The sequence below is a fragment of the Rhynchophorus ferrugineus genome, unplaced genomic scaffold, assembly GCF_030347505.1.
Source record: "Rhynchophorus ferrugineus isolate W39M unplaced genomic scaffold, kcgeb_rfMv2 rfM10, whole genome shotgun sequence".
NCBI classification, from domain to species: domain Eukaryota; kingdom Metazoa; phylum Arthropoda; class Insecta; order Coleoptera; family Curculionidae; genus Rhynchophorus; species Rhynchophorus ferrugineus.
In genome coordinates this window covers 18,280,725-18,306,287 of record NW_027472589.1, presented here as the reverse complement: position 1 = coordinate 18,306,287, position 25,563 = coordinate 18,280,725, and the positions used below count along the sequence as shown (strand labels likewise).

The 25,563-nt window shown below is 32.0% G+C and overlaps 1 protein-coding gene across 2 annotated transcripts; it reads left to right on the top strand.

Moving 5' to 3' along the window:
* The first annotated feature begins 183 nt into the window (after positions 1-183).
* sgl (UDP-glucose 6-dehydrogenase sgl) lies at positions 184-24,236 on the top strand. Of its 2 annotated transcripts, none has more exons than XM_076416086.1 (9): positions 184-433; positions 514-714; positions 773-910; positions 5,868-6,230; positions 16,101-16,249; positions 23,267-23,333; positions 23,388-23,612; positions 23,670-23,819; positions 23,881-24,236. In XM_076416086.1, exons 2-9 carry the CDS (start codon positions 556-558, stop codon positions 24,058-24,060), a joined length of 1,431 nt encoding a protein of 476 aa, XP_076272201.1. In that variant the 5' UTR covers positions 184-433; positions 514-555; the 3' UTR covers positions 24,061-24,236. The 2 variants fall into 2 exon arrangements, with proteins under 2 accessions (XP_076272201.1, XP_076272200.1); XM_076416085.1 differs by having other exon boundaries at positions 16,101-16,250; positions 23,262-23,333.
* The last annotated feature ends 1,327 nt before the right edge of the window (positions 24,237-25,563 follow it).

The window sequence follows — 25,563 nt, the reverse complement described above, 5'->3', positions numbered from 1 at the left end:
ACACATATAAATTTTGAATATTTTATATATATTTATATTTTAAACCAATAGAATTAGCTTTAGAATACGAAATAATTCTTTAACAACTGAAACGTTATGCTTCTAAAATAGTATGGGTTAAATTGTGAATACCCCTTAAAGTTGTCAAACAATACATAACCTTCAAAATGCCGTTTTCCTTTACCGATGTTTTATGTACATTATATGCTGTACACGTAAACAGAATTTGCAGAAAAGATTAAAAGCTTTTCTCGCAGCAAAAAAATAATCTGTTAGTGTCTACTGGTTAAAGACGTGATTATCTTCAATGCCACATATGCAGGCTCGTTAGTTTCATTTAAAACATTGGTAAATCTACGTGGAATATTATTTGGTGTGGAATTTCGGGAGATAATATTGAGGACCTGGCGAATTTTAATATTTACTGTATACGGCAAGTTTCATTTTAATATAATCTACGAGTTTATTTATTTTAATCTTGTTATTTAAATATTTTTTATATAATAATTTTAGAACAAAAATTTTGATACTTTACTGTAATACTCTTGAAGCAGGATGGTTGTTAAGAATATTTGTTGTCTTGGAGCTGGTTATGTAGGAGGTCCGACATGTAGTGTGATTGCATTAAAATGCCCAGAGATCAAAGTAACTGTAGTTGATAAAAGCAAAGAGAGGATAGCTCAATGGAACAGTGATAAATTGCCTATTTATGAGGTAAAGTTATGAGTTGATATAAACCCTATTAAATGTCTAATTGAAATCATAATTTTAGCCAGGTTTAGATGAGGTGGTAAAAGCATGTAGAGGCAAAAACCTCTTCTTCTCCGATGATTGTAATGCAGCTATTTTAGAGGCAGATTTAATATTTATTTCTGTTAACACACCTACAAAAACATTTGGGAATGGCAAGGTATATAAATCTATTTTTATGAGAATTACCTCATCCTCTGTTTATATTGGGGATTAATCATTCATTTTAAATTATGTAATTTGTTAGTCATCCTTGATTGAGATTGCCTCCAGGTATTTCACCTTGTCTAATAGTTGATATGAGGCTTCTTAAAGTTTTAAGGTAATGAAACATTCATCAAATACGAAATAAATTAATTATGAAACCCCACATCAAAAAATTACAATTCAATAATACTATAATTTAAGCAAGAACAAAAAGTTTATTTAAAATATTTCAAAAGTGAAACTCGTGTCTTACTTTATTTTTTAATATAGAGATAACGAACAGCCAACTATGATGCAATATATTATTAGACATAGTAATATGGAAACCGCAGTTTTCGACTTATATATAAATAAAATAGCAAACCTTGAATTCCATGAATAATTGTTGTTACACTGGCTGTCAGAAATTCAGGAGGAAAAACCAAGAGAAAAAAATAATGTTTAAATATATTTTTCTTTGACAACAAATAACTAATAAGCATTGAAAAGATATTGTGGATATTGGGTCGCTGGTATATATATCAAGCTCTATTGTTTCATTATCAACGTAGTGTTTGATGGAGTACATCGGCTACAGCACACTATAGTTTGTTTTGAAACCATTGAATGATGGCTATAAGTGTTCCATTGTATTTTGTAAGTCCAAATGCGTCTAAATATTGATTTGTATAGTAATATTTTGTTATCAATACTTCAATTTGCTTTTGATAAGCCAATACATTTGCTTTAGTTTAAAAGTATGTAAAAGAATTGTATCTGAATATATTGCTACACTATTGATTTTTGGGGTTGGTAGATCAGCAGCCTTGTGGAACGCCAATAGATTGGATATAATTCAGCGCATTCGTCGTATTTTATAGGATTATTAACCTGCACCCATACTTTGTCAAAAACGTGAGATATATCCAAGATTGCAACTAAACAGTACCTTTTTGCCTATTTTACCACTATGTATTTGTTCCTTAGTTAAATTAATGTTCAGGAAAAATAATTTTATTTTCAATTATTGTATTAAGCCTCTTGATATGGTTTCTCAACAACTTTAGGATTATATATCACACAATTAAGGGCCGCTAGAAGGTGATTTCTTCAGGTTGTTTTCCAAGTTTTAAAATTATAATGATTTCAACCATTTTCCAAGTAATTCATTTGAAACTTTGTCTGCAGAATAATAAATTGTCTTCGATAGACAGGCATCACTTTCATCAAATTGCTTTTCAAACATCGAAAGAATTCAATCGGTGTATGAGTTTTGTCTTGAATGTGGCCAGATATTTTGTGAATTCACTGTCCAAACTTTTTTGTTTCGCCTTCTCCGAATATGTAGTCAACTATTTTTAACATACCCGGTTTCTTGATAACAGTACTTCGTTTACTAGATCGAGATTCTATTATCTATTCTATGTTTCATCTATTTTTCTTGTTAGTTTTTATAATTTCATGCAAATTTGATTCTGCGGCTTCATACAAGTTCATATAAGTATTATTATATGGTTTCCGTTATGTAATATAACCATACTGACATGTAGATCACTTCAGTAAGTGCTCTGCTAGATACTATTCTAGCTTATTTTAAAGTGTATCCTAACTTATTCTAAAAACTATTCTAACTTATTGTAGAGATTATTAAATTTCGCTCTGTGTCTATTAATTAGTTCGTATGGTAGTTCGCATTTGAGACTACGCACTACACTGTCATCGTGCATATTTAACTGTGGCGAGTGCATTGAGATGCACTAATAGTCTTTTAGAGTACTTCGCACTAACACTCCGAATCACACTCGTTATGGGTTTTAAGGATCTGAAATATCGCATATCATGGATATCGCACTGAATTAGTTTGTTGGACACGTAATATAGGGCTTCGACAATGACTCGCAACACTTTATTCTGGAACTTCTGGAGGATATCTATGTTAGGATGAAATTTTTACATATGCCAAGTTTTTCTTTATTATACCTTCCGATAAGTTCCGACCGAAACTTTCCGAGAAGAAACGAAGCCCCACAAATTGATTTCGATCACCGCGAACAGAGAGATTTTCGCCCAATCTTCACGCGGACCTCGAACATTCGCTTCGTTCTCTGTACTCACCATAAGAGTTGGAGCTGGCAGCGCGTTGAGAGCCCAAAATATTTGTTCAAGTATATTTTTTTAAATTTATTTATTTATAATCGCCCCAACACACTTGCGTTATCTAGCGATTTGACAAACTCATTTAATTTTAACGAACCCTATCCTTTATTTTATTTTATAAACTTTTTTTTAAAAACCTTTAGTCCCAACGAGATTCAGCCCTAGGACGTTATTGTCGACGAGCCAAACTCTTAGCCCGCACGGCTACCCGCTGGGTTTGTTTATATATTTTGAGTGGCATATCCGACTACTATTCCTAGTTGCTTGATTTGGGTGTTTTCCATTTTATTGGAATACATTTATTTGTAGCGCATATTACACAAAAATATTAGGTCTAAAAATTCTGCCAAATTTCAGGCCTCACGGTTCTGCCGTTTTCATCAAAAAGACTGATCAGAACTCACGTCATCTCAATTGATGACATCAAAAAGTCGCAATGTTGCCGCATTAACTCTGGGTTATATAGTCCATTCAAAGTTTATTTGTACATGTTTCATTGAAATTTGTGGAGTCAAAACGTCCCAATGTTGCCGCTTCAACTCTGAGTTTTAGTTTAGTTTGGCTTTGACATACAACACAATTCTAATCTAAATAAAATAATTGAACAAAAATGTTATCAAATATAAATTATTTTAACATTATAGTACATCTAAAAGCTACAGTTAATTATACAGCCACAATAGTGTATAGGTTAGAGTTATAACCTCTTATCACTATTGCTTTCAAGAATTTTGCATACGTTTGACAACTGGACGACTTTGACAGGCTCATTCGTTTACGTGTTTGAACTAATCAGACAGCATTGTCTCTTTTTTTAATTAGAATAAAATGAGGGAAAATATTGTCTGATTCTAAAGCGAATTTACAAATTGCGACAGGCAATACATTAAACATCTTGATGATATATACAAATAAACTTTGAATAGACTATAGTTCATTTAGACTTTAACCTACAACAAAATTCTAATCTAAGTAAAATAACCAAAAATATTTTTATCAAATAAAATTTATTTTGCCATTATACTATATCTAATGCATATATTATAGGACTTAGGACTTAGAATTGGAAGGACTTAAAACTACTATTAATCATACAATTATAATAGTTCGTAGGTTAGAGTCGTATTTTACTAGAGTATTAGTTAGAGTTCTAGGCGCGTTTTTATGTAGTGGTATCCAATAAAGGCCTTGTCCACCTAGTTAACAATTGTATATCCAAGTAATATATTTTACATTCTTTAGAGAGCATATTTATCTTTTACGTTTATTTCTCGTTTCCTTCGGTACAGTGTTGCCTTAACATTTTGATATTACATTATTTCTCCTTAGTTTGTTCTGTTATTACCTGTATACATCTTTCTTGATAAAATTAGATTTAATCACTGCATTCTCCCTAAGGCATTTGCCATATCTGCAAAATAGTTTCAGTATTTTTTCTCTGCTCACACATTTTAACTAAATGCTCTTGTATATTCTGAAATATACACATATCTGTGCACATAGATATTTCACACCCTACAATAAGATTTCCTTAAGCATTAAATCATAATCCCATATTCAGAAAGTCTCATTCAAGTGAACAACTAAGCTGCTAATTTCCAATCTATCTAACATTTGTTCTCAATTTCATCATTTATCAATTTTTTCTTCAATGTGTCTAATCAAGTTCATCCAAACCATTCGTATTTCTACCACGAAGAAGACAATATCTGCAATGAATTATTAATCAATGTTGTGACTAATAAAACATAATCAATTGTTATTCCAACGTTTACCTTTTTTCATCAATTTTTCTTATTTATTTTTATTATGATCTTGTCATGAGTAAGCATTGTGTATATTGGTCCAATTCTGAAATGTCCATGTCTCATCTAAATACACAAATTAAAATCATAAGTCTTTCTCGATTTTATTACATGCTTTTTAAAATTGTATTCTTTAAAATCAATGCCTGGAAGGTCAATTAGACCTCTTCTATACTTTTCAGACTAACAGTTTTCTCTAAAACAATTTTTATTAAATTATGTTTATATTGAAAAAACTACTCACTGTTTTTATACATTTCATACTGTTTCATCAAAATCAGTTCTTCCATTGAATCCAAGATTATATATTTCATTTTTGAGATATTTCAGTGAGTGTGTCCATACCAATATTTAGTGCAGCTGCAACATGCTAAAAATATTTTCAATAAAACTGTTAGAGACGCAATCTGTTCTGTCTGGCTTCGGCATTTTCAATCAGAGTAGTAGTAATCAGTGATTTAATATTTATCAAAACAAGCAAACCTTTGCCGATTTATAACCTGTAATTCTAATTAATATTTTGAAGAATATTGCAGACGTTTGACAGTCGGACGACTTTTGCTGGGTGGTTCGGTTACAGGTTCGAACTTATCAGACACCATTGTGTCACTTTAACTAGAATAAAATGAGAAGGAAAGTATTGTCTGATTCTAAAACCAATTTACAAATTGCGACCGGCAATACATTAAATATATTGATGACGTGAGTTCACTGTTATTTTCAATTAACTATAGATTTTTGCAAATAATACATCAGTACTTCTAACGGATATAAACCCAAAGGACAAATAAGAGCCGTCATATATTCTTTTTCTTTGAATAACGTTATTATCTACCTCCATAAATGACAGTAATGTATCGTACTCATTAAATATTGTCCACTATTTCGAAATAACAATAAGTGATTTCGCGGAACTCACGTTAGGAACCTTTGATCTCATGTTTCTTAAATTCTTTTATTTCCCTCTAGGGAAGAGCTCCCGACCTGAAATTCGTAGAGGGCGCCGCCAGGATGATCGCCGACATCGCGCAGAGCAACAAAATCGTGGTGGAGAAGAGCACCGTCCCCGTAAACGCCGCCGAGAGCATCATGAAGATCCTGAAAGCCAACCAGAGGCCCGGCGTTTCGTATCAGATTCTCAGCAATCCGGAGTTCTTGGCCGAGGGCACGGCCATCAACGACCTGCTGAACGCCGACAGGGTCCTTATTGGCGGCGAGGAATCCCCCGCGGGCGAAGCGGCCATAGAGGAATTATGCCAGATCTACGAGCACTGGATACCGCGTAAGAAGATATTAACCACAAACACTTGGTCCAGCGAATTATCGAAGTTGGTGAGTGTTAAACATTTCAGGTTAATTACTGGTGGAGTAAATAAAAGTTATTTAAGCGAATGCACCAGGTGTGTCGGTGATTCCTTTCCATTTTTTTTTCGCTACAGAAAATACTTTATATACAAGAGTCTAATTCTTGCGACGTTGCCAATTATTATTAACCATCTGACCCGGCGAACTTCGTACCGCCTAATGGTGGGTACAGACCTGAGCATTCGGCGCGAATTTCGTGAGAAAATTGAAAATGCGCTTGAGCAGAACTGAATTCGTGCCGAACAGGTTTAAAAATTGGTTCAAAGTCGTAGTGCGCATGCACTTTGCTTAGGTCCAGTGTTCGCCGCATGACTTTCAGCGCTTGGCGACGAATAGAACGTAGTTCTGGGTGCCGCGGATCGGGCCAACAAATTTGAGCGAACATCGGAAAAATTGGCGGGATTATGGATGACATATGTTTTGGTTTCGAGAATCCAGTATTTCCTTGTAATTTAATTATTACTATAAAGATGTTTTTGAATGATACATATATGTTTAATATATATTAATGATTAATAATAATACATATAATTTAACAATTTCATAAAAAAGCACGAAAAATTAAAATATTTATATTTTACTTGCACGAACCTTGTTATGAAATCTGAAATAATATTTAACTTTGATTTGTATTTTGCAAATGGTAAAAAAATAATTATAAATAACATAAAAATATTAAGTTTGCCAGGTTGTTGGAATATTATTTTCCGATATATTATTGTTCGGAGAATATATGAAAGTTGTGCAGATACTAGAAATAGCAATTGACGTAGGTTTTGGCCTCGAGAAAATAACCCTGTTTATTTCCTTGCAATTTAATTATTACTATAAAGATGATTTTGAATGATAAGTATGTTCTTAATATTTATGAATCAACCCGGTGTAGATCTAAAGCTAATTTCTCCATTGGAAGTTGCCACTGAAATTGATAACCTCAATCCTTAAAAGGCACCTAGTATAGATGACATTTCACCTGGATTATTGAAAGAACTGCCACGAAAAGCAATCATCATGTTGACATTTATATTTAATGCCTGTTTACGACTGAAGCATGTTCCGGAATGCTTTAAGGTGGTACATATAATTATGCTCAAAAAATGATGACAAACCTGCAGAGCAAGTTGAATCTTACCTATTTAGCCATACCATGTGTGTATATCAAAACTATTTGAGAAACTAATATTTAAACGTGTTAAAAATTTTGTAATAATACCAGATTTCCAGTTTGTTTTTCGAAATCACCATTCAACAATCGATCAAATGCACAGAATAACTGCTGCTATTGAAAAAGCGTTTGAAATACTGCTCTGCATTATTCCTGGATGTCTCACAAGCTTTTGATCGGGTTTGGCATTTGGCATTAATCTGTAAGATGAGCAAATTTTTACCGCGTAACGGTTGTCAATCGGAAGAAAATTTAGAGTATCGCACGAAATGGCGTTTTCGGCATTTAAAACTATTTCGGCTGGAGTTCCACAAGGTAGCGTCTTAGGACCTCTCGTATATCTGCTCTACACTGCTGACATTCCAACAACAAAAGAAACACTACTTGGAACCTTTGCTGACGACACAATTATTATGGCAAACGACATATCTCTCTGCCTAGGGCAGTAGAAAAAGTACAAGTGACAGTCAACAAAATCTACAAATGGGCGAAAGATTGGAAAATTCAACTTAATAGCTCCAAATCTGTCCACGTTAATTTTGCATTGCGGCGAAATAATAAAAACTTAATTGTATCACTCAATGGATACCCGATTCCTCAAGCAGAATCAGCTAAATACCCTGGAATCCATATTGATGGTAGATTACATTGGAAACATCATGTTAGACAAAAAGCAAAACACATTAGAACCAAAATAAAATTACTATACTGGTTAGTCGGAAGATACTCTCAACTTGATCTAAAATCAAAGAGGTTGGTTTATAAGACAATTATAAAGCCAATTTGGACCTACGGAGTGCAAACATGGGGTTGCGCAAAAAGTACAAATCAAATAGTCATACAACGCTGTCGAAAGAAGGTTCTTTGATTGATTACCAATGCCTATCGCTATGTAACCAACGAGGAACTGCACGATGACCTGGAGGAAATAAAATGAATTTGCGAAGTTATCCAAGATTTCGCATTGAAACACGAAAGAAGATTACTAAATCATACTAACGCGGAAGCTGCTGCACAGTGCGCTGGATGTCAGGAGATTGAAGCGAACCAAACCATACGAACTTATATAAAGTGTATACCTTTAGTGTAAACTATAGCTATAAGTTTTTATAATTGAGGAATACATATTGTTGTATTTTCTCGCACTCGTCTTGCTTGTGAATTAATCCAAGTACAAATGAAATGTAGTAAATTAATTTATAATTAAGATTGTACTAAGTGTATCTAATAAAGATGTTATAAAAATATGTATTAATGATTAATAATAATAATACATATAATTATATAAAAGCATGAAACATTAAAATATTTGTATTTTCCTTGCAAGAATCTTGTGAAATCTGAAATAATATTTAACTCTATTTCTATCTTGCAAATGTCAGTTATATCAAAAACGTGTCATAAAAATAAAATAATATCTTGAGTTATGAGTTAATGGTTTTTTAATTTTTCAGTGAATCGAAGGGAATTACATTTATTAACACTCTCTATAGTACAAAACTCGTCAAATAATATGGAAAAACTATTGCACACCTGGTGAGAGGAAAGACGTTTAATAATAATCTCATATAAAATAATTATTAATAACATAAAAAGTTAAATTTACCAAGGGTGGTTGGGACATTATTCTTTAATATAATACTGTTCAGAACATATATGAATGTTGTGCAAATACTATAAATAGTAATTGGAAAAAGATTGAAAAAATACAATAATGTCATATTACTACTAATTTTATTTAATTCATAGAACAATACAAACATTTTAAAATGTATCAAACAATGTATCAATCATCTAATGTATTTGTGTTTGGTATTTGTTTGTGTGAAGTTTATCTATGACGGAATTATTTTTCGACAACAAAAAATACTCGAAACCCACATACATTAATTCGGAACATTCAGATAAGCTAATTTCTAAAATTTCGATTCTTAAGAATGTAAAAAATCAGGTGGGAAACCAGGCATATTTAGAATCGCATAACACTTAAGATAAGGTGAGTGCGGAGTACGTTAACATTTCATCCCCTCTAAAAACATCCGATGTTGTAAATAAACCAATATATTCCGAGAAGTGTATTGACCTTGAAAACTATTTTGGGTATATATTTCTCATTGAAACGAGAGAATCGTCATTGGATAGGTCTTTCCCTCCCTAGAAATAACTGTTAATCAGGTGGCGAGAAGAACAGTTAAGCCACTTTCTTGGTACGAGATACCCAAAGGAGGAGCAATAAAATGCGATGTGTCTAATTAAAAACAATCTTCACAATTTCCATACACGGCCTTTATAGTCTCCACATAACTAAACTAACTAAACAGTTTGTCAATGTGAAGGTTGTCACTACTTATCATTGTACCCATCTATTCATTGTAGTTTAAATTTATAGTGAGTAAAATAATTTTAAGTTTGCCGATTTTTTCTTCCTTTACAATCGGGAAGAAAAATACTCGCAATAGTCAATAATTGGTTTTTAGCTTCTTTTCAAAAATACTACCATATTTTCGACCTAAAATATTTAAATATCATTAAATTTTTATTTATTAATCTCCTAGAACGTCAACAATCTGCCTGTGGCCAATAAGTATTATTATATGATTTCAGTTATATAATATAACCATCCTGACATGTAGAAGATCACTTCAGTAATTGATCTACTGTACAACTTATAATATAAATCTTATTCTAGATGCTATTCTAGCTTATTTGAAAGTCTATCCTAACTTATTCTAAAAGCTATTCTAGCTTATTCTAGAGATTATTAAATCTCACTCTATGTGTCTATTAATTAGTTCGTATGGTAGTTTGAGTTTGAGACTACACTGTCATCGCGCACATTTAACTGTTTAGCGAGTGCATTGGGATGCACTAACAGTCTTTCAGAGTACTTCGCACTAACACTCCGAATCACATTCGTTATGGGCCCTATGGGGATATCGCGCTAAATCAATTTGTTGGACACGTAATATGGGGCATCGACGATGACTCGCAACACTTTATTCTGGAACCTCTGGAGGATTTCTATGTTAGATTTGCTAGTAGTACCCCACAGTTCAATACCATAGGTCCAAATGGGCCTAAGTATTGACTTATACAGCAAAACCTTGTTATCTAGTGAAACTTTAGATTTACGTCCTATCAGCCAATACAACTCCAAGCTGTTTACATTTTGTCACTATATGTTTCTTCCATGTCAAACGTCGATCGAAATGCATTGCCAAATATTTAACGTTGTCTGCTTGCGGAAGTTCATGTTTATTCAATATTACTGAGAGACATTTTCTTCTTTTTTTATTGTTTAAGTTTTTGTTAATTTGATTGACCAATCTATGTATTTGTTCTATTGTTCCGGGTTTATTAAGGAAGCCAAATTGATGGTCTGGAATAATATTTATCTCCTCTGCAATAATTTTGAATCTCTTATTGTATAGTTTTTCGAATGGTGTAGAGATCACAAGTAACAAGCTTATAGGACGATAAGAGGAGACGTCTTCTAATTTTTTCCAAGGTTTAAGAATCATAATGATTTGAGCCACTTTCCAAGTGCTACGAAAGTAATTAAGTCACATGGCATTAAATATGAATGTTATTAATTTGATGTAGGCCTGACAGCTCTTTTAAGATTCTTCCTAAGTTATTAGGTCAAAACCAGCAGCTTTTTAGAATTGATTTCTTTATGTATTGTTTGTTTTACTTCCTTAACAGTAAATTTCTCATGTGGCAGATCCATTTGAAACGGAGTGTTACGAAAGTCAACTATGTTATTTTCTTCTGTTGCGGATATTTCAGACGGGTACAGATTAAATACTGTTTTTAAATGTTTAGAGAAAACTTCCGCTTTATCTTTTTCATTCCTAGCCCAAGTATTGTTGTCAATTTTAATGAGTGGATTATGTTGTTGAGGTTTTTTAATATGTTTTGTTACTTTCCAGGGAGAATATTCCGTTGCATCAGTTGGCGTTAAGTTTTCTTAATAGTTTTTTGAATTCCTCATTATTTTGTTCATTATTTATTAGCTTTTTCAACTCTCTTGTGGCCTTGTTGAATTTTCTCCTTTTGGCAATTGTTTGTTTAATTGTAGATGAATGAATAATGATGTATAATTAAACTTTCGATATGTCTCGCTATTAGGTGTTGCGTACCATGCGACCTCTTGTATAGGTTTTGTTATATTTTTTGCTGCTATTTCTGTATCTCTTTCTGTTTTGAGAGATAAAATTAGAGATATTAAACTGTCTAATTTCTCTCTAAATAATGGCTAGTTAGTTTTGGTGTTATGCAAAGAAAGTGGTTTTGTTTTGTTGAGAATATTTGAGTTCACTGTTATAATAACTGGTGAGTGATCAGACGATAGATCGAAGCATGATTCAGCTTTACACGTTTTGGTGTCAATATTTTTTGCAACACAAAATCTATGGTATTGGGAATTTTATTTCTATCTGACGGCCAATATGTTGGCCACCAGTAGAAATATACTTTAAGTTATGTGTCTTCATTGCTTTGACCAATTCTCTTCCTTTCGATGTTATTAATCTAGAATCCCACATTACACGTTTTGCATTTTCAGGTTCAATACTTTCAACATTTCGACATTTTCAAAAAATTATAAAACTAACTCTGTTATTTTGACCGAACGTAACTTGTGGAGCTTTGAGGTTGTCAGTAGAATAAAATGAATGTATATAAAATCATAACACTGTATAAGCTACAAAAACCGGCAAGTAATTACCGACATACTAGGTACATTTATCAAAAAAAATTGATCATCGTATTCTCTCCATCGTACAAACTGCAGTAAAGATTTGCACTCAACTAATAATTTATTCTATTTTGAAATATAATTTGTCGATTTTTTATTGGAGATAGAATCCAGAGATCCAGTTCTTTTCTCTTTAATGTGCACCTTCCAAGATCTGTATCGAGATTCATCCCAAAATGTTTAGTGTTGTTGCTATAAGCGATGGTAGTATTATTCAATGTCAACATTGTTGTGTCTACAGTTTGATTCTATTCAAATTCACTTTTGTTTAGTTTGAAGGTAGGTTCTAAATGACTAGTGAATACTTTAATTTTTTGTTAACTGTTGCCCACCCAATCTCCACTTAGGTCTCTTATGGACTGTACCAAATGGCCCATTATCATTCATTTAAAAAATTATTCGATTCCCTATATCTGCATTTGGAAACATTTGTTATTGTTGTTGTGAAGAGGTAGTAGAGAGCCAGTTTTTTAAGTGTCAGTCAAAATGCATTTCTATAACGTTAGCACCAAAGTAAGTCATAGGAAAACATGAACTATAATGTATAAAGTTTTTTTGACTGACAGTAATTTCCTTTAACAAAATTTTCAGTGGTGCCGTAGGCTGTTGAAGATAAATTTTGTCTAGTTTTTGCATGTAAAAAAATGTAGGTTAGATATAATATAGAATATCCGGTTCGTATGAAAAAGCAATTCAATCATACGTAGCTTAGTTATTCAGATATTGCTTCCGCGTGGGTCTTAACCGTCGATCTTTTTATTCCTGCCGTTGTTCAGGCTAATGTGCTGCTCTTCTTCCCGCTTTTACTCGTAAGCCTTTCTTGTTGTTTTTACTCATCTGCCAGTTCTGCTTACCCTTAAAAAGTTCTTACTCTAATATGTTCACTATTTTTCAAAAACAGACGATTCAATCACTTTAACATTGGCCATTGTGATATTTAGCATATTTGACAAATCAGTTAAAATAGAAATATCTGAATGCTTAACAAAAATTTAATTCAAATGAATTCACAAAAAGTTAAGACTCAAAGTAACATTTTTTGGTACATTTTTCATCTCCTTTTGTAATATAAAAAAAATTAATATGAAGAACTTTTTATCAATATATTTCATTCTAAAGGGGAAAAAGAGAAAATAAAACAACATGTAATTGTTATATATTTATCAATATATAAATATTGCAATAACAGACTAAAGTTATAGATCTTGTAACTTTTCGTATAATATATATTCTCGAATTCAAAAATTAACCTATATTTTCCCTTGATACTCAACATCAAATTTAACTAAGCATATTGGCGTACAATGTTTATAATATAATAAATGTAATATAACAAATATAAAATGTATTTATCAATAAAGAAAAACACACGCATTCATTTATCTTTACAATTACTCAATAATGTATGTAAGTAGTGGCAAATTCTAGATGGTTCCAGCCAAACTGCATCACCAACTCCTCTTCAGTTCATTCAATATAACCAATGAAATGCAGATACTTGTAGCGTCACTTTTATGCTTCCTACTTGTGGAATTCAAGGGGTTTGCTTGATGTATATGCCGGCTGTGATTCTCCAAAATTAGCCACTATTTATACTTATAATTTCCATAACTACAGTTAACATAATAACGGCTACTGTAGTGATGTAAATATGACAAATTATAACCCAACCATAGAGTAATAGAGATTTAACTCAATAAGGGACTCTGGCGCAAAGTTTTCTTTGCCCAACATCCAGAGGACGCCATAATTGGCCGTTCAAGTAATTTGATTGGTCAATTTCAATCTCCATTATAGGCACCTATAAGAGAAATGTTTTACTGTGAAAACATTTGATTGGCTTATTAGTAATATTTGGCACGTGACAGCGTTGACGTCATGTATAATTGACCAATGAAATTTAAATACAAATCAATTTTTTCTTAAATAAATTTATTAAATAAAATATAAATAAAAATATATGTAAAAATAAATTAATATAAATATAATCTATAACAATATATAAACATAATTATTTAATGTAAATTTATCTATAAAATATAAATATTATATACACATATATATAAAAGCATAAACAAAAAACTTTGGTACATTGCAAATCAAAATTATCTCTTCCGTATTTTTCCTTTTTCATGTTTGTTTATTGCGATCAATTTAATAAGATCTATCAGAGTTTTGTCTTCTTATTTTCTTATACTGAAAGCAAGCTGTGAGTCTTCCCTTGTTAAAATTCTATTCACCTGTTTCACTTACGAGTATATAGCGCACCTTGTTATTACTTTTAATATTTTATCTGAAAGATCATTATGGAGTGTACAATTGACAATTTTTTTAAACATTTGACAACATTTTGTTATATTATCGACGTGGCAAAATCGCTAAATAAAATAAAAGAGACAGCTTAAAGACTTACTTTCATTACGTATTTTCATTTCATCCCCAGTTAGTATAGAATGTAAATATGTATAGCCCTCATATTCATCCTCTTCACAATTACCTAAAGGCCAATGAGATGAAAAAAATTAACTTATGTTGAGCGCTTTAAATGATTTCTAAAACATACTAGCTAAGGATATATATTCCCGAATCCATGAGCTAGATTCAAAACAAACCATCTGGGTTAAGTAGCCCTAAGCCAATATATTTATTTGGATAATTACACTTAAATTTTTCTTTAATGAAATGAACCCCTCAAGGTAATTATTAAATTGATGACACTATTTGACAAATCACAAATTTGTTCTTACTTGGGCAAACATTTTACGCCAAAATTCCTCGTGTGTTCAATATCGGTTAATCGCCTCTTAATAGATTTGTATTCAGAAGCTATTATTTTATTGGAGCTGCAACTATTGATCCAAGAAGAAAAGTATATAACCATTTGCATAGAGCCTTTCGGAAGGGGATTAATTTCTAAAATTAAAAAAATTAATAGATATATATATATATATATATATATATATATATATATATATATATTTAAAGTCTCCTTTTACCAACTATGGGTTTATCTGGTCTGGGCCTAAAGTTTAACGTGGGCTCCGAACCACGGTCCTCAGCATTAAGCCTACTGAGTGACCAACTTTAGAAATCATTCCAGAAAACCGGTCTTACCCAGCCTGGTTACTGGCGTGACTGGGATCATTTTCCTTGTCGGATTTTACACTCTTGCCTAGAACATTCACAAATTTTAAACAATCACAAACATAAACTTACGACCATGCCCCAGCACCTTTACCACTGCGCCACCAAGCCGGCTAAAAATAAATATTATATATATATATATATATATATATATATATATATATATATATATATATATATATACATATATATATATGAATAAACGTACAACAACAACAAAATATACTGTAACAATCATATATGTACTTATAAAGACTGAATTCAATCGGTGCATCCAATATGTGTATCCGGGTACACACTTCCTAGATCGATAATTCACTTTACTTTTTGTACTACCAACTTATATATACTAATGAACTAATAATTTAATCATTAAACGCACTATTCCATATGTCAGCCATACGGAAAATGGTATTCAAAATAAATAAACAACAAACGTACCATAGAAACGAAACGAGCCAATCAGATCCCATTGGGGCTTATAGCGTAGCGGCTTAAAAGTAGCGACATCTAGATGTTGGACGTCGCGAAACATTTCCTCAAAATTTCCTATGAAGTTAAATCTCTATTTCTCTATGAACCCAACTTAAAAGGCTTTTAATTTTCTGTCTCCATTGGACTGAAAAGTGGATGAAACACTATTCTAGTAAAATGCAAAATTATATGAAATTTTCAACTTTATCCATCCACTACTTTCCCCAGTTTTGTGGACATAAACATATGGAAACTGATTTTTTTATATAAAGATTATATTAGAAATTATTTTCAGGCCGCCAATGCCATGTTAGCTCAGAGAATATCAAGCATAAATTCGTTATCTGCTGTGTGTGAAGCAACTGGTGCTGATATAACCGAAGTGGCCAGAGCTGTAGGACTGGACTCTCGGATAGGACCGAAATTTTTGCAGGCGTCAATAGGTAATTAGTCTTGATAATTTAGAAAAACCTTGAAAAATTATACACGCGATTGAATTGTAATGTTCAAAACTCGGTGTTAATTGAATTTAGTTCCTGAATGAAAAATGTACTTGATCATCAGCACGAAACAATAAAAATATAATTTATTGTCATATTAACATATAATCCAATAACATACTACAATATTTGCATACTTTATCTGAGATTATAAAATACTAGATTTTTGGAAAAAGTCTGTATTTAAACAAATATAGTTAAGACATTTTTACTATGAATCGTTGTACGTTAAAAAAATAAGCGCACGTATTATTTATTCAAATTAATTACGTCTTCTCTATCTACATTCTTTTCAATACAGCCTTTTCCTTCTACTAGGTGTGGGAGATAATAATTTTTAATTTTATTGACAGGTGGCACTGAAAACAAGTCCCTTTATAATTTAATATTTAACGTCAATGTCGTTCATTTTATTGTCAAGCCGTAGATTCTCGCAACACTGTTAATTTTTCTTTTGCTAATTTAATGATTTCGATAGTGTAATGTGGATTCTCAAACCAAATAAAGATTATTTGCTGGTTTTATTATTCAACCAGTAAAAACCACGAATGAAAGCCTAAATGTTGGCTGTATGGAAACGTCTTTAATTTTCTTTCGTCTTTAAGACCCTGCATTGGCTGAGACTAGTGTTTTTCAACATTTTTTTTGTTTTGATACACTATTAACAATATCAGAATATTGCAGCACAAAAATATAAATATAAAATAGTGTATTATAAATACAGGAGATGTTAAGAAAGTGTTATTTAGTATTAGAGCGACAGTTGCCAAATATTCATACCCGGAAATTTAAAAACCGATAATAAAATAATATTAGTAATAAACATGCAATATAAGTAATAAAATACTATATAATTTTATCTGTATGACTGACATCGCATGTAAAAATAATCTCATGTAATATCTTATGTAAATATGAAAAAATATTTATTACAATTTAAAAGGAAATTTATAGATTATATTCTATTTTTAATTAAACAAAATAGGCTCCCTGATAACGGTGATAACTTATTTTCTTATTAGTACATAACGGACTTAAATATAACATAATACCATACATTTTAAGTACGGCAATTTGAAATTAAAAAAAAATTATTCACAAAGAGTGTTTACTTTTGGATGTTCTGTGATAAATGTTTATTATAAGTTAATAATTGAACATTATCCATATAAGTTGCTTTCTATTTTGTCCTCTGCAATTTTATTGACCTTTCTATTCGATCAAAACAAACAATACTTGGCAAATGTCGGGTGGAATATTATTCTTCGAAAAAATGCACATATTTACTGATACAAAATATCGCGTGGAACATTATTGTTTAAAAAATTGCACATATTCACTGATTAAAATATTACTAAAGTGTGTGTAAAAAATGTTATATTAAATATGCACAATTTTGTAACGAATAATAGAAAAGGTGAGATATTACTTCATTTATCAACACATTAAAAAACAACCCTACAATCCGTTAATATTTAATACTTTCAGAAAACAGAAATAAATCCAGAAATATATGTTCTAAAATTTCTTTGCAATATACTTTTTTTTATATTTTAAAATATGAATAGGGACTAGTATTAAAGTTGCAGAGAATAATGTTGGAACGGAGAGTTGTCCAATATGGTCCCATTTTTTCCTTTTGGGGCTATTTCCTCTTGATTAACTAATTAATTAATTAGTCCAGAATTCCCTTTTTCCCTTTTTTTCTTCTGATAAAATATTTTGTTTTGTTCCTCCTAACAATTTTTTATAACACTCCCTTAATCAAGGACTATGGCAACCACATTCTTGTTATATCAGAATTATCTTCTTAATTAAATGTTTTATAAATCCATTACCTTTATCGGATCAACGCTTAATGTATAACCAAGTGATTGTTTCCGCTATTAATAAACTTCCTTGACCATAAATACATTAACATAATGGTTTAATGAATTTGCATGTTTTAATTACTTTATGCTCTCTTGCACATTAGCAAGATAGTCCTGAAAAACTTATATAGTTAGAGTAGAACTATTTTTTAACTAACTAATATCTACTTAAATTCAGGAACCTGTCTGTATTCTCTCCATCGTACAAACTGCAGTAGAGATTTACACTCAACTAATAATTTGTTCTATTTGGAAATATAATTTGTCGATTTTTTATTGGAGATAGAATCCAGAGATCCAGTTATTTTCTCTTTAATGTGCTCCTTCCAAGATCTGCATCGAGATTTGTTGCTATAAGCGATAGTAGTATTATTCAATGTCATCATTGTTGTGTCTAGAGTTTGATTCTATTCATATTCACTTTTGTTTAGTTTGAAGGTAGGTTTTAAATGGCCAGTGAATACTTTAACTTTTTGTTAACTGTTGCCCACCCAATCTCCACTTAGGTCTCTTATGGACTGTACCAAATGGTCCATTATCATTCGTTTAAAAAATGATTCGATTCCCTAGATCTGCATTTGGAAAAATTTGTTATTGTTGGTGTGAAGAGGTAGTAGAGAGCCAGTTTTTTAAGTGTCAGTCAAAATGCATTTCTATAACGTTAGCACCAAATTAAGTCACAGGAAAACATGAACTATATTGTATAAAGTTTTTTTGACTGGCAGTCATTCCCTTTAACAAAATTTTCAGTGGTGCCGTAGGCTGTTGAAAATAAATTTTGTCTAGTTTTTGCATTTAAAAAATTTGAATGAGATATAGTATAGGATATCCGGTTCGTATGAAAAAGCAATTCAATCATACGTAGCTTAGTTATTCAGATATTGCTTCCGCGTGGATCTTAGCCGTCGATCTTTTTATTCTTGCCGTTGTTCAGGCTAATGTGCTGCTCTTCTTCCCGCTTTTACTCGTAAGACTTTCTTGTTGTTTTTACTCATCTGCCAGTTCTCCTTACCCTTAAAAAGTTCTTACTCTAATATGTTTTTTCAAAAACAGACGATTTAATCACTTTAACATTTTCCATTGTGATATTTGGCATATTTAACAAATCAATTAAAATAGAAATATCTGAATGCTTAACAAAAATTTAATTCTGGAGAATCATGGCCTGCGTACAAGGAAATCCTCTTTTTTATTCAAATGAATTTACAAAAAGTTAAGACTCAAATTAACATTTTTTGGTACATTTATCAGAATTATGTTCTTAATTAAATGTTTTATAAATCCATTACCTTTATCAGATCAACGCTAAATGTATAACCAAGTGATTGTTTCCGCTATTGATAAACTTCCTTGACCATAAATACATTAACATAATGGTTTAATGAATTTGCATGTTTTAATTACTTTATGCTCTCTTGCACGTTAGCAAGATAGTCCTGAAAAACTTATATAGTTAGAGTAGAACTATTTTTAACTAACTAATATCTACTTAAATTCAGGAACCTTTCGTCATATACAACCAAAACACAACCGAACCAAAATACAATCGTTTTCTGTTATATACAGTGGTTTCTACTGTTGCTGGGACAGTCATCCTATTCATCAATTTCACTTCATTGACATTTTCCATAATTATTTTTAAATGCTGAGTAACGTCTCCGGCATTCTTAACTTTTTTTTTATAGATTTTACTTTTATATCCCTTTAACAGATCAATTGGAAAGTCCCCGGCCTACTATAGTAAAACATATTTTTTTGGCAAAATTAGTTTTTTTTCAACATAATACCCTTCAAGGGTAATACACTGATTAACTTTTAGATACCATTTTTGTAGTACGATTTGCCGTTTGCTTCAAAATAGGCATCAGTTTCGTCGATCACCACTGCATTCGACGAAAATTTCTTCCCAGGGAGCATTCTTTTGAGATCTGAGAACAGGAAATAGTTGCTGGGGGCCAGATCTGGAGAATACGGTGGATGATGAAGCAGTTCATTCAAGCAAAGAAACCTAATTCATGGATTTTTGACGCGGTGCATTGTCTTGGTGAAGCAGCACTTTCTTTTTCTTCAAATGCGGCCGTTGTTCGGCGATTTCGTCCGAACCAATAACGCTATGTAATAGTCGCGGTTGATGGTCCTTCGTTTTCCAAGGTAGTCAATTAAAATTATTCCATGCGCATCCCAAAATACAGACATCATAACCTTGCCAGCCGATTGTTGCGTTTTCCCACGCTTTGGAGCGGGTTCATCCTGTGCAGTCCACTCGGTTGACTGTCGATTGGACTTCGGAGTGAAATGATGGAGCCTTGTTTCATCCATTGTCACATATCGACGCAAAAACTGGAGATCATCTTCAAACACTGCTTCGAATCATCAACTTGTCGTTGTTTTTGGCCAAAGTAAGCTCGCGCGGCACCCACTTTGCATAGAGCTTTCTCATACTCAAATATTCGTGTATAATATGATTATCTTTTACACTCTAAAGATATCGTTCAGTGGATATCTTTAAACTGTCTGTTATTTCATTCAGTTACAATTTACGGTCATTTAAAATCATTTTGTGAATTTGTTTAATGTTTTCGTCAGTAACAACCTCTTTTGGGCATCCACTGCATTCACCGTCTGCAGTGTTCATTTCACCACGTTTAAACTTAGCATACCAATCCCTGATGGTTGATTTTCCTGGGGCCATCAAGGCGACATCAAGCCAAATTTTCGCTTCAACTGTATTTTTTCCCTTCAAAAAGCAATATTTTATCAACACGCGAAATTCCTTTTTATCCATTTTTTCATAATAACAAAAGTTGCTTCACTTAAAATGCTATAATTCACAAACTAATGACAGCTGTCAAATTTATACACGCATCTTTTGAGGGTTAGGGCCAACTATAAAAAATATGGATTTAATTCTAGTAGCGCCATCTATGTGTCAGGTCAGGGACTTTTGAATTGACATGTTAATATGCTTTTATACAAACCGCCAATAGTTTGTTATATAAACGCCAGGCCAAAGAAAGATAAGAAATAGCAAAAAAAAACAAAGAGAGACAACAAAATTAAATTGTGCTGTATGTGCGAACTTGAAATAGATTATCGACCGTCATACATACTTGACTGGTGTGGATAGCCTGCTGCCTCTGCAAATGAGAGGATGCAGAAAGCTGGCTATACCATGACCTTTTTGTAGGCGTCCTGGATTTCTATTATCGCCTAGCGGCAAAACAAAATAATTTAACTTTGATTAGCTTGTTTGAGATCACCTTCTATGCTTTATATATTTGTGATTCTACTTTAATGTTAATTCTTGGATAATAAGTCCTAATGTATTTACCCCACGCTTGTTTTGCTTGAGAATAAATTCAACCAAGAACGTTTAGAGATTGGCTTTTTAGACAATGTCCGTCAAGAATTGGCAGAGAACTTGTTAAAATATGGACCCAGTAATATTTGGACATAGAGTATATTTGGATAATGACTAACATTGAAAAATTAGTATTATTTTCCTGAAGATATATGGTAGTAAATAATAATATAAGTGGTAATAAATAAATTGGACGTGAAAGCATGAACATTAATGTGCGTATTAATTATGAATTATAACGTGTTTAAGTGATACATGGCACTACATGATAAACGCAGATAAAATGATAAAAAAAACGTATACAACACCTGTTTATCAATCTGAAATAACTATAAAACTGGTCATACAAATTGACAACCTCTCTTAAAAAGGCTCTTGGAGTTGAAATAAAATTTCACCTGGGTTATTGAAAGAGCTGCCACGAAAAGCAATAATCGGAATGTTGTAAGGTTGTTCAAAAACCTGACAATCCATATATTAACATATATTAAACCATTTATAGAAATGCCAGATTTTCAACTGGAAATCACCACTTAACTGTGATCAAAGTAAAGAGGTTGTTCAAAAGGCATTCGAAAAAAAGAAATATTGCCCTGCAATATTCCTGGACGTCTCATAAGCTTTTACTGGATATGGCATTTAGGATTAATCCACAAAATGAGCAAATTGCTACCGCGGAATTACTGTCAACTGGTGGAATCATGAATTGAAAGTAGTGTGTCGGCTAGTGAAATTAGAAACATCATGTTAGACAAAAAGCAGAGCAGATTAGACTTAAAGTTAAGCAACTGTACTGGTTAGTCGGAAGATATTCTCAACTTGACCTAATATCATAGAGATTGGTTGATCAGTCAATCCAAACCAATTTGCTAATAGGTTTTCACTAAAATATCAAACCGACTCGTAATCCAAGGCTGCCAAAGTTCTTGAACGAGTACTTGTCGCTACGTCACCCACGAAGAACTACAAGATGACAAATTAAAAAAAGGAAATAAGGTTACTAAGTCACAATAATGTGGCAGCAATACGGATCCTAGACAACGTACATGATATCAGAATATTAAATAATTTATTATTATTTATTATAAACAAGACGAGTGTGGAATAATTATATCAGTATGTATTTCCCAAAACAGAACAAGAGTGATAAATTAATTTATTAATTAAAATTGTATCAATCATATTTAATATAATATGTAATTTTAAAAAATCCTAATATCATAAAATAGATTTAGTAGAGCAAGAGCCAATGAAGAAAACATGAATATAATTTGGGGAGAGCTTGTAGACAAACAGTAAAGAAAACCATAAGCTTTTTCACAACAAAGTCTTAAAATCTCGCTGAAAACAAAAAACATCACACGTCCATATAAAATTTAAGCAGACATAATTGACGAGAAATATATCTAATAAGATATATCTTCCAGCCAAAGAACCTTTTTTTTTCTATAATATATAAACATGTCTTTTATAAAATAACGTTATATTGATGATGATTAAGCTTTTCTCTTATAAAAAATTTACTGTTATTTTTTTAATCGAGAAGGATATTTAATTCAATCAAGTGTGCAATCTATTCTTCCCTGTAGAAAAAAATGATAATAATAATACAAAAACTAACATCGTTGCTCTTTCATTGACTAACACACATCTTTGTAAATTTAATTTGTGTTATTATTATCGAGAACGTTGTGAACTAAAGTGATTTATTTCAACTTACGGGTTTTGGCGGGAGCTGTTTCCAAAAGGATATTTTGAACTTGGTCTACATCTGCGAATGCCTGAATCTGCCTCAGGTAAGTCCGTACTTCCTCTCATCGATGGTACTAAACTCTTGTTATTTAATCCAGCAAGCCGCGTATTGGCAAAGCGTGATCGACATGAACGAGCATCAGAAGCACCGCTTCACCGCCAAAGTGATCGAGTCGCTCTTCAACACCGTCAGCGGGAAGAAAATTGGCATTTTGGGATTTGCCTTCAAAAAGAATACCGGGGATACTAGAGAGAGTGCTGCCATATACGTTGCCAAAACTCTATTGGACGAGGGTGCTACCATTAGCATCTATGATCCGAAGGTCAGTACGAAAGTGTGACTGAAAATCATTAATTTCTTAACAAATACTGTTATAAAGGTTGAAGATGCTCAAATCTACGAAGACTTGAAATACGTGGGTGTTTCATCGGAACGTATAGCAAGCCACGTGTCTTTATTCAGGGATGCTTATACAGCAACCAAAGAGTGCCATGCCATAGTGATTTGTACAGAGTGGGACGAATTTATAGTAAGTTTTTTTTATTAGTACCTTTTCAACAGAATACAAATAATATCAATGAATGTTTCAGACATTGGACTACGAACAAATTTATGATCAAATGATGAAACCAGCGCACATATTCGACGGGAGAAAGATCCTGGACCACAACAACCTCCTCAGAATCGGATTCCACGTGGAGACCATCGGGAGTCGCTTAGCCCAACCGTTCAAAAACCGTCGATATAGTACAAATGTTCAAACGTTATAAGTTTAGCGCTTCCTAGAAGCAATATTATTTCCATTCTTATTAAGTATTATTCTAAAAGTATTTTGGTATATCATCTTATTTACCTCCTTTTTATTATTCTTTATTTTAACCGGTGCTACTATTACTTATAAGCTAGTGCAATATTATACTGCATAATATACCTTGTAAAAAAATCCTGTGTGACTTTTATTCTCTGTAAATCAGGTTTAATGTATGTTAAGTTTCCATAAGAATAACATAAAAACAAATTGGTATCTAAGAAAAATAACTAAGAAATTCTATCATTAAAGAGAAATAAAAAGCAGGAACTGACAATCCCCATTAGATTATGTATTGGTACAAGGAGGTAGTGGACACAAGAGTAAGATCTGATCCTGAAATTGGAAGTGATCCTACTAGAGACAACGAAAAAACAACACACTGAATAAATCCGTGATAAATAGGTGTTGTATATCACCTGTAGATTGCATATCTGTAGACTGAACTAAATGTATTAGATGCTAGATTACACAGAGTAATTATTCAGCTTTTTCGTCATTGCGTTGAACGCATTAATTTCGATCACTTATAATAGTATGAATAACATTAATAGTAAGTAAAATAAATTCACTTCCACAACATTTAATGTAATAATACATGTAAAATTACACTTTGAAATTCAAGTGACTTTTCTCAGCCACAAAAATTATTATTATTTTAATTATACACATTATTATTTTTCTTATTGCACTTATTTTAGTTAAATTACGTGTTTAGGTACATAATTTTGATAACAAAATCAGAATATATTCGTATTCCCTGGTGCCGTTAAATAAAGTAGATAATAACACAACGTAGTAACAATAACATTAAAGTGTAACAATCAAAAGCTGTTGTATGTACAAATATAGTTAACAATTCATGCTTGAATATTACCACATATGTACTTAGTTCTTGGTCTTTTTGTTGCTGTATTGCCGGAAGTTTAAGGCACAGTTTCGTTTATTTCAAAAGAATCTATTGAGGATACAATTTTCAGTTATCAAACTTTTACTTCATCTGAAAACATCAATTTCTGCTGACTGACATTGAACTATGTGAATCCGACATATCGGAATACTTATTATCTAAATTACAATTAGGAATTTAATTTTGGTTAAGCAGTTCTTTTCCACGTTTGGGTCTACAATCATCCGATTTGAAATGCGGAGAACAAGTCTTCCTGTATTTATGTAGGACTTCACAAGAGATTATCTTAAGTTGATCATTGTTTACTTATAAAAATCATTTCTGAGCCAGATCAGAATCCGTTTAATGTATGTTAAGCTTCCATAAGAATAGCATAATAACAAATTGGTATCTAAGAAAAATTACCAAGAAATTCCATCATTAAAGAGAAATAAAAAGCAGGAACCGACAATCCCCAATAGATTATGTATTGGTAGAAGGAGGTAATGGACACAAGAGTAAGATCTGATCCTGAAATTGGAAGTGATCCTACTAGAGACAACGAAAAAACAACAC